This window comes from Rattus norvegicus, chromosome 13, assembly GCF_021556685.1.
Source record: "Rattus norvegicus strain SHRSP/BbbUtx chromosome 13, alternate assembly SHRSP_T2T, whole genome shotgun sequence".
Classification (NCBI taxonomy): Eukaryota; Metazoa; Chordata; class Mammalia; order Rodentia; family Muridae; genus Rattus; species Rattus norvegicus.
The window spans coordinates 41,852,790-41,871,248 of record NC_141546.1 but is presented as its reverse complement, the minus strand read 5'-3'; the positions used below and the strand labels follow the sequence as shown (position 1 = coordinate 41,871,248).

At 45.8% G+C, this 18,459-nt stretch overlaps 1 protein-coding gene across 2 annotated transcripts in view; it reads left to right on the top strand.

The window, feature by feature from the left end:
- Window positions 1-18,459, top strand: part of Map3k19 (mitogen-activated protein kinase kinase kinase 19) — a 43,237-nt gene that overhangs the window by 23,062 nt on the left and 1,716 nt on the right. For both annotated transcript variants that reach the window (XR_015635094.1, NM_001447282.1), the window contains 6 exon segments: window positions 1,012-1,087; window positions 3,743-4,002; window positions 5,080-5,123; window positions 9,941-12,346; window positions 14,234-14,380; window positions 16,892-17,589. Coding sequence is in view for 1 of the 2 variants with exons in the window: in NM_001447282.1 (NP_001434211.1) it covers window positions 1,012-1,087; window positions 3,743-4,002; window positions 5,080-5,123; window positions 9,941-12,346; window positions 14,234-14,380; window positions 16,892-17,589 (3,631 nt within the window). In the remaining variant the exon portion in view is untranslated.

Below are 18,459 nucleotides of genomic sequence, written 5' to 3'. Positions count from 1 at the left end.
GTCTGTCTCAAGACGCCTTCCAGGGGGTTGAAATGACTTCTTTACTCTGTCGGATTTAGGAACAACTTGACGTTTGAAGTGCCGTCTTCTTTTCAGATGGCTTTGTACTGACTGGGCTTTCTGAGCTATCTTTACAGAGCTCTTGAGGCCTTAAACCTTAATAAGTCAAAGAAACAGTGATCTTTCTGGCAGAATTTCTCCTCATGGATTTCAGTTAGTGGAGGTCCTCTGGAAGGCAAGGTGCTGTCTGTTACACTCACAGGGGGACTTTTGTCTCCAAACAGGACACTGATCAGTCAAAGACTCTCCTTTCCATCTGAAAGATTATGTTTTAGTTATTTTTTTGTGCACGTATATATGTGCGTGGATATACACATACCTCAGCCCATAAACACAAATCAAAGGACAACCTGCCAGTCGGTCCTTTTCTTCCACCACATGGGCTTATCCGGTGTGTGTCAGACTCCTTACTAAGCAATCTGGAAATTAACAAAAAAAACAACCTTTTTTTTTTCTTTATTTTTTTTCGGAGCTGAGAACCGAACCCAGGGCCTTGTGCTTGCTAGGCAAGCGCTCTACCACTGAGCTAAATCCCCAGCCCAAAACCAACCTTTTGATACCAAGTCTTCACATTGTCATCCCCCCAAAGTTCACACTCAAGAACAGTGCACTTTAGTCTCTCTCTCTCTCTCTCTCTCTCTCTCTCTCTCTCTCTCTCACACACACACACACACACACACACACACACACACACACACACCTTCAAGACATTTTAGCCAAGGATATAGTTTTGTGGTGGGCCACACTCACCGCTCTCCTTAGCTGGAGGTGGTGTATACTTGACACAGTATGTGCACACTGGAGAAAATGGCTAAGCACCAAGCCCTAACTCACATTTATTCTATGACCATTAGGAATAGGCTTCTCTAAATAGACTGAAGCGTTTCTCCCTCATCCTCTGGGAGTTCACTGCTTGCTTTCTTCATCTACTCCTGTCTTGACTTTCCACAGGTGTTGAGATTCTTGTGACGATGTTTCCACCAGATTCTCCCCAAGAAGCAAGCCAGGAAGATTTGACAGAAAGCAGGTAAGGAATGTCCTCCAAGGTGCTAGGTTGTAATGTAAGTAGAAGATATGACAGTTGTGTGGCAACGAATACTACGAGGAGGGGCTGGACAATAAACAGACATATCAAGTGTGTGGGCCACTTGGCATCTGTTGCAATGATGGAGCTCAGCCGGTAAGAACACTTGCTGGCAAGCATGAGGATCAGAGTTCAAATCCCCAGCATCTATATAAAAATGCTCAGCATGGATAGGTGCATGCCTATTACCTCAGCACTGTAGGGAAGTGGAGACAGGAGCATTACTGGGACTTGCTGGCTGCCAGCCTAGCTTCGGGTTTAGTGAAACACAAGAAACAATATTCTCAAGGGAATATGGCAAAGAAGGTTGGTGTGGGACACCCAGTGCTCTCCACTGGCCTCCATTTCAGTGCACATAGGCAAATCCACCTGCACGCAGAGGAGTACCTACAACACACATATACACTCACACACACATACACTCACACACACATACACACACACAAACACACACACTCATACTCACACACACATACACACTCACACACACATACACACATACACACATACACTCACACACACATATACACATATACTCACACACACATACACATACATTCACACACACAAACACTTACACACTCACAGTCACACACACATATACACATTCACACACATACACACGTATACTCACACACAAACACACACACTCACATTCACACACATACACACATACACTCACACACACTCATACTCACACACACTCACACACACTCATACTCACACACACATATACACACTCACACACACTTACACTCACATTCACACACACATACACACATTCACACATACACTCAACACACACAGACATACACACATAAACACTTACACACACTCATACTCACATACACTCACACACACTCATACTCACACACATATACACACTCACACATACTTACACTCACATTCACACACACATACACACATTCACACATACACTCAACACACACAGACATACACACATAAACACTTACACACACAGACACACAGACATACACACAAACACACTCACACACACGCACACACAAACACACTCACACACATACACTCACACACAAATACACACACTCACACACACATACACATATACATATACTCTCACATACACACAGAGAGAGAGAGAGAGAGAGAGAGAGAGAGAGAGGGAAACAGGCTGAAGGTCTGATGATTTGGCTTCAGGGCCATAGCATACCTACATTGTTCTGGAAACATGCTATCCAAAATGGGGTTCTGTAACCCATAACCAGTATAAGATAATGTTAGTACAGACCAGGAGGGTGAGCATTAGTAATTCGATAACACAATCTTATATCCATTGATCCGATGATGAAAAATACAGCCTATTTTCTGCATGTTTTGATTCTTTGCATCCTGCTCTAGTTTTCATTACTTGGAAGGTTTTAAGGTGGGTTCTTCTGGCACTAGAATTCAGAAGTCAGAGGCAGGAGGATGACTACAGGCTTAAGGTCAGCCTGGTTTACACATCAAGTTCCAGGCCAGGAGGTATATTATTGGGAATTTCCTTCCCTAGTGAAATGAAAAGTGTCTGCCCCTCCTTATAAAGCCCCAAAGACAAAAACTAAAGCACGACTCTACCAGAGCTCACTTGGAGAGCGCCGAGGAGTGGCTGGCAGAAGCATGGGAACCCAAAGCAGCCTCACCGGAAAGTCTTTACCGTGGTTGGCTTTCCTAACACACACGAAGCCCTGAGTTTGATCCTCACCTCTGCATAAACTAGGTATGGTGGTGCATGCCTGTGATCCTAACACTTGGAAGGTGGAGGCAGGAGGATTACAGGTTCAATGCCATCCTTGGCTACAGAGCTAGTTTGGGACTAGCTTGGATTACATGGGACCCTGCCTCAAAATAAATAAATAAATAAATAAATAAATAAATAAATAAATAAATAAATAAATCTAATGAAAATAGACGCTGGTTTCTCAGGCCGACAGTCTGAGAGTACTGGCCTGGCTAATTAATGCCTTTAGAGACAAGGCTCCTGTCCCAGCCTTTTGTGTCTGGGAACTCTCCTGTTCCCAGAAATGGGGACTAAGGAAGGAACTCTGGCTAGGACAGAATCTAGAGGTCAGGGCTGGCGGGACCAGGCCAGCGCATGTAGAGGGCCTTACTCTATTAGGAGCCCACAGCCCCTCTCAGCCAGACCACTTGGGAACTAATTTTCCCAACACGTTCTCTGGCCTGAGAACTGCAGGTCTGGAGGACACAGGAATGCACCGTCAGGTTTCTGCAAAATACCTAGACGAGTGCACAGAGGAACTTGTTTTGGTTTCAGAGATTCGATCCACAGATGCTTTGGTTTGGTGGTGGTTGACTTCCTGGTAAGACAACTGCAGGTTACGGTGGAAAGCATGCTGGGGAGAAGGCTGTTTCCTTCAGGGTGGCCACGAAGGGAACCAGGTAGTGGTGGGAAGCCAGAACCCCCTTCAAGGCATCTTCCCAGTGACCTGATTTGTTTACATTAGGCACCACCTCCTCCAGCACCCTCATACGCTGGGGGACCAGACTGTGACTACAGAGGGACCATCTGAGTTCTGAGCTATACCAGCCAATGAGCTTTTACCATCTCTCCCCTTTCAGTCAGGTGACTTCAGAGCGTCCGGAGTGGGGACCAGGGCATCCTGTCTCTCCAGCGAAGGAAGTGGAGATGGTGGGCCTCACGTCAAGGATGTTAACTACACAGCCTTCACTTCTGAAGACAGAAGGGGGATCTCAGGAGCTCTGTGGGGCAGATGTGGCTCTCTCACCACCAAGGCCTTGCTTAGACCCAAGCACGGCTATAGCTGCAGTCAGGGAGGAGGCTCCTCATGTTCTGAAAGTGCAGCCAAGAAAATCCGACAGTGAGTCAAGCATTTGCTTATGTATTTACTGTTAGAGTGTCCATACAGGCACATACTGTATGGCAGGCAAGCATTCGCCCCACTCCTCACCCTTCCCTGCTCTTCCTCTCTTCACCCCCTCTTCTTCCCGTCAGTCCCCTGTCCCCTAAACAATCTCGCCTCTCTGTTCATGCCATATCTACACCTATGGTTTTCTGTCTCTCCCTGTAAAACTATGGAAACCGCAACTGAGAGCAAACACATGGAGTTGAACATTTAATTCTACAATGGAGCTGGAGAGATAACTCAGTAAAGTGCTTGCAAGCACAAGGATCTGAGTTCAATTCCCCGAACCCATGTTTTTAAAAAGCCAGCTATGATGGCTGGTGCTTGTGATCACAGCTCAGGGGCTGTGATCCCTGGGGCCCAATGGCAGGAAGCCTAGACAACTCGACAGATTCCAGGCTAGGGAGAGGTCTGGTTTCAAAAAACAAGGACAATGGTGCCCAAATGTTTATGTGTCCTCTGATTGCTACAAGCACATTGTGGAACAAAGATTCCTTCTCTTTGTGCACACACACACACACACACACACACACACACACACACACACCCCTAACAATAGGAATAATAGTGACAATGACAACACTGAATGCAACATGAGCAAGTGACTGAGAAGGAAATGTGTTCTCTGTGTTTCAGGGAAGAGAAAGCTCGTGTAGGAGCCGGGCACGTAGCTCAGCTGGTAAAGTGTTCCCTAGCATCCGTGAAGCTCTGAGCTCTGAGCATAACACACACCTGTAATCCTAACATGCGGGGGTGGAGGTAGGGGGAGTGGAAGTTCAAGGGCATCCTTAGCTACTACATGTAGGCTGCTGTATGAGACCAGCTCTCAAAAACGAATGAACAAACCCTTAATAACCCCTTCTGGCAGCTTTGGCCTAAGGTTTTCTGAAATTACCCTTAGCTCTGTGTACACCACACAGGAAGAACATACTTTGAAACACTTTCCCACATATCTTAGCATCGAGTCTGCTCCATCCAGGAACTCTTCAGCCTACTACCAAGAACACCCAATTCTTGTTTCTTTCCTTATAGAGTTTCCTACCTCTGACATGAGATACAGTAGCCGAAGAACTGAGGTAAGATTGATTCCAGCATGCCTGACTTCGTTAAAAAACAACAAGGGTGGTGGAGGTGCACACCTTTAATCCCAGTGCTTGGGAAGCAGAGGCAGGTGGATCTCTCTCAGTTCGAAGCCAGCCTGGTCTACGGAGCTAGTTCTAAGACAACCACGGCTTCACAGAGAAACCCCATCTCAAAGAAAAATAATAAAACCCCAAAACACCAACAACAACAATGAGCTTTAGCAAACGATTCAGAGTCAAATCCTCAGCAATAACACTGTGGAGAAAAGTGAAAAACGATGACTATTGTACGGAGAAGCTAAGTATTCATGGGAAAACCATTCCTTGCCCCTTGACTTGCTTCTCTGGTCTGTCACCTGCCCCTGGGTAGTGAGGTGAACAGGTCTCTTTGTTTTCATCTGCTCAACTCTTTTTCTTTGTCTGTGTTTTTTGTTTCTTTATGTATTTAAGTTTTAGGGACAGGGTCTCACTATGTCACCCTGGCTGGCCTTGAACTCACAGAGATCCCCCTGCCTCTGCCTCTCTAGTTCTGGGATTAAAGGTGTGGGTTGCCATTTGTCCAAATCCCACTCCGTTGGTGGAGAGTGTTCCACTCCTAGAATTTAAAAGTAAAGCTCCTGGGAAGATACTTGTCACTTTCAGTTTTCTCAGCTCTCTTGGCCTTCGGTGTCCTAGAAGTTATGCAAACATCTGTCCACACCTGTGCATCAGCCCATGAGTGACACCTGTGCACACATGTGTATCAGTCCATGAGTGACACCTGTGCACACCTATGCATCAGCCCATGAGTGACACCTGTGCACACCTGTGCATCAGCCCATGAGTGACACCTGTGCACACCTGTGTATCAGCCCATGAGTGACACCTGTGCACACCTGTGTATCAGCCCATGAGTGACACCTGTGCACACCTGTGTATCAGCCCATGAGTGACACCTGTGCACACCTGTGCATCAGCCCATGAGTGACACCTGTGCACACCTGTGTATCAGTCCATGAGTGACACCTGTGCACACCTGTGTATCAGCCCATGAGTGACACCTGTGCACACCTGTGTATCAGCCCATGAGTGACACCTGTGCACTTGGTTCCCAGGCACTGTCTACCTGGCTTTTTGACTACACTATGCAAGTCAGCCAGCAAACTCCAGGAATCTGTCTGTTTTATGTCCCCAAAACTGGGATTCCAAACTTATTCCACCACAGCTAGCTTTTTAAATGTGAGGTCTGGGGACTAAACTCAGGTGTTTGTACTTGCAAGGTAAGCAGTTTACTGACTGAGCCACCTCTTCATTTCTTATTTCCTACTTTTGAGAAATGGGAAAAAAAATTCAGGCAATAAAATTGAGGGAGATAGGTGTTCCCTAACACTTGCGTTTCTAGTATCTAGGTTTTTTTTTCCTGCTCATACCTAGTTTGCAACTGAAAATTCAAGTCATAGCTCTCAGTTGCTATCATAATCCATGTCTATAAATAATCTCATATAATTAGGTACAGAGTTTGTGTACATAGGAAAAGGCCGCAAAGTCGAATGCTATAGTTTGCATTACACTGCCCTCTAGAGGTTGGTAATACTTAAAGTAGCTGAGTTTGAAATGAGAGATGGCTTGGGGCTTGAGAGCACTTGCTACTCTTGAGGACCTGGGTTCCGTTTTTAGTACACATAGGGGGGCACACAACCATCTGTAACTCCAGTTCCAGGGAATCCAACAGACACCTTGGCACACATATGTACATGCAGGCAAAATACCAATACACCATACACATTAAATAAGTCTTTTTTTTTTAAGCTATTGAGGCTTTTCTTGCTGTTTGTTTGTTTTGAGATTGGATGGAGCTCAGACTGGCCTCAAGTTTGCTGTGTAACTGAGGATGGCTGTGAACTCCTGGTCCTCTGACTTCCACGTCCAGAGTCCTGTGCTCATAGGCATGCATGCGCTACCACATCTAGTTTGTGGGTTGCTGGGGGGTTGAATCAAGCACTTTCTGCATTCTAGACGACCTGTGGCAACCGAGTGCCTACAAAGCCCTGAGCATTGCTAAGTTTCCAAGTCCAAAGCTGTCCCCAACTAAGTGACTCAGCAAAACAACGAGTTCATCGGTCCTGGAAGGACCCTTAAACTACATATAACGTCAAGTTTAGAGTGTTCTCAAGAAGAGGACTTTAAACATTTTAATCAGCCCTGTGGAAACTAAAAAGAAAAGAGAGATAAAATACTTCCCGTTTTAAAATGTAACATCTGAGCTGGGCATGGTGGCCCATGCCTTAATACCATCACTTGGAATGAAGAAGCAGGTGGACCTCCAAGTTCGAGGTCAGCCTGGTCTACAGAGTGGGTTCCAGGACAACGAGGACAGGCAGAAATCAGCAGACAGCCAGACAGAAACCCTGTCTTAAAACAAAACAAACAAGCAAAAAATAAAAAAGCAAACAAAATAGATAAATAAATAAATAACCCCACATCACCAAGAAATATAACCATGAGTCTTGATGTGTAAACTTTAGCTTTTTTTATTTTTTAAACATTTGATAAGTATGGGCATTCTGTCTGCACGTATGTCTGTGCATCATGTGCATGCAGTGCCCATGGAAGCCAGAAGAGGGTGTCAGGTCCCCTGGGACTATTACAGACTGCGAGCCATGCTGTAGGTGCTGCCCTAGAAGAGCGACCAGCATCCAACCACTGAGCCTCTCCCCAGCTAATTTTAGCTTTAAAAAAAGATTTACTTTATTATTCCTCATTACGTGTATATATGTATGTCGGTGTGTATATGCTAGGTGCATGTATATATGTATGTCAGTGTGTATATGCTAGGGGCATGTATATATATGCATGTCGGTGTGTATATGTTAGGTGCATGCAAATGGCTAAGGATACCAAATGTATCGGGTCCCCTGGAGCTGGATTTGCAGGTAGCTATGACCCGCCCAACATGGGTGAGGGGAACCAAACTTAAGTCCTCTGCAAGGGAAATAAGTCCATACACTTAATTTCTGATCCAACACTACAGCACCTAATTATACCTTTTAAAAGAGTCGCTTAATCTTGGTTCTGAGGAAGCATTGAGAATGATATTTTAGTTATTTTGTGTTGCTTCCTTCCCACCCCCATTTTTGGGATGGGGATCCAACCTAGGGCTTCAAGTAGGCTAAGCATATACTATACTACTGAACCAAATCCAGATTTATTTTTAATATATTTAAGTGTGTGTGTGTGTGTATGTGTGTGTGTGTGTGTATGTGTGTGTGTGTGTGTGTAGAAATCAGAAGACAACTTGGGGGAGTTAGCTCTCTCCTTCCACTTAGGTCTTCAGGCTTGGTGGCAGGTGTCTTTACCCACCGAGCGATCTTGCTGGTCCTGATGTGGGTTTTATTGTATGTATGTATGTATGTATGTATGTATGTATGTGTGTGTATGTGTGTATGTATGTATGTATGTATGTATATGTGTGTCTGTGTGTGTATGTATGTGTGTATGTATGTATGTATATGTGTGTGTCTGTCTGTGTGTATGTATGTATGTGTGTGTATGTGTGTATGTATATGTGTGTCTGTCTGCATGTGTGTGTATGTGTGTATGTGTGTATGTATGTATATGTGTGTCTGTGTGTGTATGTATGTGTGTATGTATGTATGTATATGTGTGTGTCTGTCTGTGTGTATGTGTGTATGTATGTATGTGTGTGTATGTGTGTATGTATATGTGTGTCTGTCTGTATGTGTGTGTATGTATGTATATGTGTGTGTCTGTCTGTATGTATGTGTGTATGTATGTATGTATGTATGTATATGTGTGTGTCTGTATGTCTGTCTGTATGTGTGTATGTATGCATGTATCTATGTTATGTATGTATATATATATATATATGTGGGTGTGTCTGTATGTCTGTGTGTATGTATGTATGTATGTATGTATGTATGTATGTACTAGTATACTAGTATACATAAATAAATGCTGGGAACCAAACCAGGGCTTTGTGCACACCAGAGAGCACTCTACTATCTAAGATCCATCTCCAGTTCCACATTTTGGTTTTAGAAATCGTGATCTTTCTGTCCTGTTGACATATTGAAGTAGCTGGACATAGCTAAGTGGTAGAGCACTTTCCCAGTATGCACGGGCCCTGGGTTTGATCTCTGTCTTAGTTAGGGCTTCTATTGGTGTGAAAAGACACAACAATGGCAACTCTCGTAAAGGAAAATATTTACTGGAGTTGGCTTACAGCGGTTCAGTTCTTATCATCACGGTGGGAAACATGGCAACATACAGGTGGACATGGTGCTGGAGAAGGAGCTGAGAGTTTTGCATTTTTATCTGAAGGCAACAGGAGACTGTGAGCAGCTTGTGCATATGAGACCTCAAAGACTGCCCCTACAATAACGCACTTCCTCCAAGGCCACACCCACTCCAACAAAGCCACACCTCCTAATAGTGCCATTCCCTGTAGTCCAAGCCATCAAACATAGGAGTGTATGGGGGCTGGGGGAGGGAGGGTGTCATTCTATTTAAACAACCATAATCGCCAACTCTTAAAAAAACAAATGAAACAAAATAACAAAAACCAGTGATACTTAATACTTAAATGATTTCCTTAAGTGAATATTAGAACGTCTTGACTTAAGCCAAGCAGTGGTGATGCACCAGAAGTTGGGAGATTTCTGAATTTGAGGCCAGCCTGGTCTACACAGCAAGTTCCCGGACAGCCAGGGTTACACAGGAAAAAAACTGTCTCAAAAATAAAAAATAAAAAATAAAACCCCCAAACCATTTACTTTGATATTTTCTTCATTCATTTTTTCTTTCTCTTCCAGCTCCCTCTGCCACCTCCATCCCTCTTGCCCATGAGATCGTCTGTCTTCAATATGGAAAAAAGCCCCAAGTTCCCAAGACACGGGGAGAGAAAGGTCCCCAGCCTCAGCCTGTCTGTGCCTAAGCTCCTGGAGCCCCTTAGCCAACCTCTTAGCCAATCTGCTGAGTTTAGTTCAGCTAAGAACCAACAAGAAGTCACATGGGAAGGACCCCCAGAACACACCCTCAGGGGTTCTGACTGGGCTATCTGGTCTAGAAATTTGTGCTCTTTCCGGAAGAGCAGAAAACAGAGGGGAGTAGCAGAAAGTTGGCGATCCCAGGAAACAAAAGGTGGGGACAAAACTGAAACCTCTGGCTTCGAAGAAGGGCCCTTTTTGTTCTCCTGTGGGAGTGTCAAGGAAGACACTGCTCCTATAGAGAGGGAAAGGGATAGTGGCTGCCACATTAGTGAAATCAGCGGGAGAGAGGACTCGCAATATCTTTTATCAGGAGAAAAAGAGAGTTGGACAGATAGAGCGGTTGAGAAAGATTTGGAGGTTGAGCACCCCTTTCTCAGCGAGCTCCTGGAAGCCTCGAATACAAAAATAACCCTAGCAGAGGAGAAAGAGATCGGAAATGAGAAAGTTCCCGATTCCGAAAGCAATTCGGTACACCGGGCTGGAACAGTGCAGCCACACGCAGTGTTAGAAGAGCTTAGTGTTCCTAAGAACATACCCAGGATGAACTCTGATGGCCCCATCACAGGGCTCCTAGAAGGTCATGGAGACACAGAAGAGAACAGAAAACTGCCGATCGAGGAAGAAACAAACCCAGAAATGAATGGGGCAGTGCCACTTGTTCACATCACATTCCCTGGAGAAGGGACACCCAAGGGACCTGCTAGAGCTAAACCAAACCTCCAAAGGAGAAAGCACCCGGTGCAGAGCAGCGGTAGCCCCAACATACTCGCTCGACAAGAACACGGCAAACTCCAGACAAATACTCACAGGACCAAGGCCAGAAACAGACCACCTCCTAATCTCATGGTTTCCATCCAAGCATCCATTAAACCTAACGTGCGTAAAAACAGCATCAAAACTCAAGTTTTCCCTGCTTTGGAATTTATGGACCACAGACCTCATCCGCCATCCAAGTTTCAAAGGAGAGCACCCGTGACAGAAAAGAAGTCAATGTGTCAGACCCAGAAACCTAAGAAGCAAGCATTTCCTCACATCTGTAAAAATGCAGGCATAAAAAAGCCAGGCGTTGTCCTCTCTGTTGAAACAACCGATCCAAGATTGCACTTCCTGGACTTGAAGTACAGTGACATGTTCAAAGAGATCAATTCAGCCTCCAACGGACCAGGCATCTATGAGATGTTTGGAACCCCTGTTTATAGTCACATCCGAGAGGCAGAAAGGCACGAACACAGACATTACCATGAGATATGTGCAGCTCCATCAGGACGAAGTGTTGGTAATAAGTGTCAGCCTTCCCAAAGTGACAGATGTGCCAACAGCAGAGCAAGACTTCTTCAGAAGAGACCTCACGTTAAACCCCCCAAGCCTTCACTCGGGCTCAAGCAAAAGCACAGAGGGTTAATTTCTAAAGATAAGGGTTGCAAGGGTATGGGGGGCCACGTAGAGGATAGCGTTTCAGAACCAGGTTGGCAGACGAGACCTTCAGCAAATGACTCTCTGTCTTCCAAAGATGAGGCTCAACTCACGCACTTGACCCTGATCCCTGAGACGTCTCCTGAACAGAGAGAAACCCCTCCTCTCTCAGATCTATCCATTGTTGAGGAAATCTTCACGGAGGAGTGTGCAGATGAAGAAGGCATTCTTCATAATGACAGTCTTACCCAAAGCCTTGGAGATCTGAAAGCACTTGAAGGGCTGCACCCCCAGACCCCGCTCGTTCCTTCAGAAGACAGCTGGGCTGTGCTCAGCGAGAAGCATTCAGGCAAGCATGTGTCACCAGGAAAACATGATGTAGGACCTCTTGACAAAATAAATGCTGACCAGATGTTCACGGGTTACCTGGAGTTCGATAGCCTTTCGGATAAGTCTAAAACAAGGGTGAGCTTTTCCAGGTACTCTTTCCAGGAGAAGCCAGAAAGTGCACCTTCCCCTACAGAACAACCCTGGGCACATTCCTTGGATCAGGATAGCTTAGAAGATGACTCCACCACATACCAAAGGTTTGGAAAGGTTTCCCAGGGAATCTTAGACCCAGGAAAGAATGAAGAATTGACAGACGAGTTGCTGGGTTGTCTGGTCGAAGAACTGTTAGCAATTGACGAGAAAGATAACAACTCTTGCCGAATAATGACAAATGAGGCCGACACCCGGGACCTGAATCTTGTCTTCGGCAGGAGAGGCAACACCATCGAAGGACTGGACAGAGAGACAACAGATGTCAAACTACAGGTTGGTCTGATCTGAATCAGAGGTGCACTGGGGTGGGAAGGACCTTAGAGACAATCTGGTTCAAAACATTTTTAATTATGTGTGTGTGTGTGTGTGTGTGTGTGTGTGTGTGTGTGTGTGTGTGTGTGTGACCTTCCACCGTTTCAGCTCCTAGGATCACACTTAGATCATCAGGCTTCCCCCTGCCACCCCCACAGAGTCATGGCTTCTCAGCCTTCTTAATGCTGCAACCCTTTAATGCAGTTCCTCCTGTTGCCGTGAGCTCCAACCATAAAATCATTTCGTTGCTACTTCATAATGGTTTGTTTATCCAGGCAGGGTTTCTCTATGTGCCCCTGGCTGTCTGGGAACCTACTCTGTAGACTAGGCTAGCCTCAAACTCAGAGATCTGCCTGCCCCTACCTTGAGAGCATTGGGACTAAAGGTGTGTGCCCCTACCGGCTGGCTCCACACTTCTTAACTGTAATTATGTTATTGTTGTGAATCAATGTAAGTATTGGATAAGCAGGATAGCTGACATGTGTCCCCGTGAAGCTGTGACCTGTCGTCGTATAAATATAAAAAATAAAAAAGGTACGGTTGTCTTTTACCCCGTTAGGCCCTGCACCACGGTGTCCCAGTGTCTCCTGCTGCCGCACACTCAAACCGCTGTAAATAAGCAGAGCGGAATCTTAATGTCACCTCCCTGTCATGGCTTCTCTCCCTCTCCCTCCTGTCTCTTCCTCCTCTGTCATGGCTTCTCTCCCTCTCCCTCCTGTCTCTTCCTCCCCTCCGTTCAAGTCTTCTTCTCTTCCTTCAAACTTCTCTCCCGCCCATCCTTCCTTCTCCTCCAATGACAGGCCTCCTTCTATCCTGTACCTGCCCTTCACCTGTATTTTACAAATTCAATGGGGAGAAGGTTCTGGTGAAGTCACCTGAGTTCTGAGTACATGCTAAGGCAGCTGTCCTTGGGGCAGTGGAATTAGCATCAAAATACAGATAACTCCAGGGCAAACCACAACAGTGACCCACAAATCAAGAACTGCTGCCCATCTTGTCATCTTGCTACCCCCTAAAATCTTTATTTTCAAACGAGAAATTATAAATGCCATATCATAATTTCTTCACGGTCTTTGTGGCTTGTTATGCAAAGTTGGGATCCAGGTTCCTGGATTCCAGGCTGTGGTTCTTTACTGTGCCTCTTTGGTAGCCCAGGCTGGCTTTGACTTCATTACGCAGCTGAGGATAACTTGAACTTCCAGTCTCCTGCTTCTGGCTTGTTTATGTGGTGCTGAGGATGGAACCCAAGACTTTGTGAATGCAAAGCGGGCACTTTATCCGTTGAGCCACATCTTCGTGTCTCACTGTGGCTTTACCTCTGGAACTTGGCTAGTTTGATTCTGTACCTTGAGGTCACCTGGGGAAAGTTAATGAGGCAAAAGTAAGCAAGTCGGTATTTTGTTCAGTGATGACATTTTCAGTTGAAGGCAGATAGTTTTCAGTGATGAGCAGACAGTTACAGGCAAAGCTTGGTAGTCAGCTCCAGAGCCTCACAACTGTTTTACCAAAACAGCAAACAAACAGGCAAGCCTCATGTTGCTTGGAGTACGTTTATGGTTTTGGGTTGGACCACATGTACTCATAGCTTCTCTAGGCTGCATGGAGGTGTCCTGGGTTGCATGCAGGACATGGTTGGTCGTACATTGTAATCACAGCACTTGGGGCATAAAGGCAGTAGGGTCAGAAGTTCGAGGTCAGCCTTGGTTTTGTAGTTAGTTAGAGGCCAGCCTGGGCTACCTGATACCTTGTCTCAAATAAGGAGAAGGAGGAAGAGGAAGCAGCAGATCTCTTGTTCTTGACTCCACAGGAAACCAGAGTTTAATGATGATTTCTTTCTCATTTCCCCAGAGGTGTATTAATGGATTCCAGATATACGATGAGGAAAACTTTCTTACCTCATATGAAGAGAGGACACTTTCGGACAACAGTTTAAAACACGAAGAGGCTATATTCTGGACCAAGGGTGAGATCCTTGGGAGAGGAGCCTATGGCACAGTAAGTCAGCCTTGAACCCCTCAATGCTAGAATTCTCCACCTGACCTGACCCCTCTCTTCCCAACTGCCTGTACTTAGACCATTCGCAGCTGGAAGTTACAGAAGACCCAAACTTGCTTCAGGGGGAGTACGTTTCTTGCTTTATGTATTCGAAAGGTATGGAGATGTTTTGATGTCGGCACACGGGGTTTTAGAGACTTAACCATTTCTTCGGTATTTGCTGCTGTCTCCCAGGCCTGCCCTGGTCCCTACGCTCAGGCAGTGACCTTTTCCACTATCCTCTCATCACTCCAAGTCCATGCCCTGGACTAGCTACTCTTCTCCTCACTTCTGTAAGACTCCCAACGATAGCAACCTCCAGAAACAATGGCCTATTCTGGCTTACAGCTTGAGGGCACAGTCCATCATGGTGGGGAAAGCATGGCAGTGGGAGTGGGAGGCAGCTGCTCACACGGCATTGGCAGGCAGGAAGCAGAGAGAGATGGATGCCAGTGCTCAGCTCGCTGTCTCCTTTCTAGTCTGCTCAGGGCCCCAGCTCATGGAATGGTTCCAGCCACATTTAGGGTAGATCTTCCTACCTTGGTTAAATTCCCTCACAGATATGCCCAGATGTGTGTCTCCTAGACAAATGTAGATTCTGTTAAGTTGACAGTCAATACCAACCCTCATCACGAGCCCACTGGGTAAGAAATCTCTCCCTCCGTTGGTTCAGCATAGCACTGGAGACAGGGACACTTACTATACAGGGGCAAGCTCAAATGCTGTCCTTATGTGTTTTGTGAATTGCATAAATGACTCCCTAAAGTTTTGGCGGTCTAAAGAGTATTTGAATAGACAGATGAAGAAAAAGACTTACCTTAGCTGGGCAGTGATGGCTGCCACCTTTATTCCCAGCATGCAGGAAGCAGACTCAAGTGGATCTCTGTGAGTCTAGACCAGCCTACACAGCGAGTTCCAGGACAGCCAACACAGAGAACCCCTGTCTCAAAAGTCAAACAAACAAACAAACAACAAGACTGACCTTAAGACAGACCATAGAATGTCTAGTTAGGGACACTTCAGGAGCCCACAAGAAGGTGAGACAAAACGAAGACCCCAGAGCACATTATGGGGTGATTGGCAGGCCCTGCCTCCTTACTCTGAAGAGCTTTAGATCTGACTTGGCTCTATTTGTGTTCTTTTGGTGAGGGGCATTCCCAGCCAGCCTCTGATATTCTCATTAGCGAAATACATGAGGCAAATGCTATGTCAGTTTCATAGATAAGAAAATCTAATGAGGGCTGGAGAGATGGCTCAGTGGTTAAGAGCACCGACTGCTCTTCCAGAGGTCCTGAGTTCAATTCCCAGCAAACACATGGTGGCTCACAACCATTCATAATGGGATCTGATGTCCCCTTCAGGTGTGTCTGAAGACAGCAACAGTGTACTTATATACATGGAATAAATAAAATAAATCTTAAAAAAATGCCAAAAAGAAAATCTAATGAAGATCAAACTTGGGGGCTGGGGAGATGGCTCAGTCCATAAAGTGCCTGCTGTACAAGCCTGGAGACCCGATTTGATCCTGAGTGTCTCTATAGGAACTAGATGCCACAGCGTGCACCTATAATTTCAGCACAGAGCATGAAGGGATAGGAGGATCCCCAGGGCTCGGTGGCTAAGCTGATTGGAGAGCTCTAGGTCTCGAAAATAAATAATAAAATAAAAAGGAGACACAACTGAGAAAGACATCCTATGTCAACTTCTGGCTTCCATGTGCACACACAACTACACACACATCTTACGACTGCTGGGTATAGTTATTCAAAGGGTAATGCTAGCACTCTGGGACTCCATTTTAAAAGCACAAGAGAAGGGCTGGAGAGATGGCTCATCAGTCAAAAGCATTTCCTGCTCTCCCAGAAGACCTGAATTCCATTGTCTGCCTCCGTCCACACTGGGCAGCTCATAACTACCTTTAACTCCAGCTCTAGGTGATCCAACACCCTCCTCTGACCAGACACATATGCAGATACATCTTAATAAGATACACACATAATGACATAAATAAATCGGAAAAAAAAAAAAAAACCCAAAACTTTCAGACAGGGTCTCACTATGCAGCTCTGGCTGACCTGAAACTGTGTAGACCAACTTGTCCTTGAACTGTCAGATCGTCCTGTGCCTCCCCTGCCTCCCCTGTGCTGAGATAAAGGCATGTGACAAGATGTCCGGCAAAAAAAAAAAAAAAAAAAGACAAGCAAGGAAAAAAACGTACAACTTATCTAAAAAAATAGATGGCCGAGGACTGATGGAGGCAAAGTTCGCATTAATGTAACCGTGTGACTGTAGTTTAGTGTGTCATCTGTTAATCATGCTTGCTGGTCACCATCCTGGCTGCCTGGAATGCAGGACTAAGCTTAACTATGTGACGTTCAGCTGCGGGTGGAATGACTTAGAGGACAAAAAGTGTTCGGGAGGGGAAGGAAAGTCACTTCTGAGCATGTCGTTCTCATCCCAATTTAATTGTAGGTATATTGTGGGCTCACCAGCCTGGGGCAGCTGATCGCTGTAAAGCAGGTGGCCTTGGATTCGACCGACAAACTGGCTACGGAGAAAGAATACCGGAAACTGCAGGAGGAAGTGGATTTGCTGAAGGCGCTGAAGCACGTAAACATAGTGGCTTATCTAGGGACGTGCCTGGAGGAGAACACTCTGAGCATCTTCATGGAATTCGTCCCTGGTGGTTCCATCTCTAGCATCATAAACCGCTTTGGGCCACTGCCTGAGACCGTGTTCTGTAAATACACAAGACAGATCCTGCAGGGTGTTGCTTATCTCCATGAGAACTGTGTGGTGCACCGAGATATCAAAGGAAACAATGTCATGCTCATGCCAACTGGGATAATAAAGCTGATCGACTTTGGCTGCGCCAAGCGTTTGGCCTGGGCAGGCTTAAATGGTACCCACAGTGACATGCTCAAGTCTATGCGTGGGACTCCGTACTGGATGGCCCCCGAGGTCATCAACGAGTCCGGCTACGGAAGGAAATCAGATATATGGAGCATTGGCTGCACCGTGTTTGAGATGGCCACGGGGAAGCCCCCTCTGGCTTCCATGGATCGGATGGCAGCCATGTTTTACATTGGAGCCCACAGAGGCCTAATGCCTCCCCTACCTGACCGGTTCTCAGAACCAGCTGCGGACTTTGTGCGTTTGTGCCTGACCAGGTAAGAAAACCAAGGGAGAAGATGCCTAGAGACCCGAAGCAGCTACTCCCTTCACAGTCTATGGCCCACTCGAAGCTTTGTTTCAGGGGCTGCGGGTGTGGATAAGTTGGCAGAGCACTTGCCCAGAATGCTCAAAGCCCTGGTTTAGTCTCTACACTGCATTAACTAGGCATGCTGTTTGCCTGTAGCTTCAGCATTCGGGAGGTGGAGGTACAAGGGTCAGAAGTTTAAGGCCAGGGGTTGGGGATTTAGCTCAGTGGTAGAGCGCTTGCCTAGCAAGCGCAAGGCCCTGGGTTCGGTCCTCAGCTCCGAAAAAAAAAAAAAGAAGTTTAAGGCCAGCATGGGATGCACGGAATCCTGTCTCAACAGACAGACACAAGGGAATAATGGGGCTATGTAACAACAACAACAACAAACTAATAATAATAATAATAATAATAATAATAATAATAATAATAGTAATAGTACAGGGGAATAAAGACATTCTCTATGTAGCCCTGGCTGTCCTTGAACTCAAGAGAGTGCTGGGATTAAAATCGAGCACCACCACCAACCAGGTAAACTCTCAATTCCTAAGGAGTTTTATTACCCTTATCTGTGGTTTTGGTGGGGGATGGACATATACATTAGTATAGTGCATATATGGAGGCCAGAGGATAACTTCTAAGAGCTGGTTCTCTCCTTCCAGCACGTGAGTTCTGGGGATTGAACTCAGTCTGTCAGTCTTGGCAGCAAGCCCCTTTCTGTCGAGCATCTTCTTGCTTGTCCAAACTTACAAGTGAATAAAATGCTGACCACCCCCCCAAAAAAAAAACCCTTATTGCATGGTACCCATGAAGGTGTGCATTTTTAACTATGTGTCATTAAACT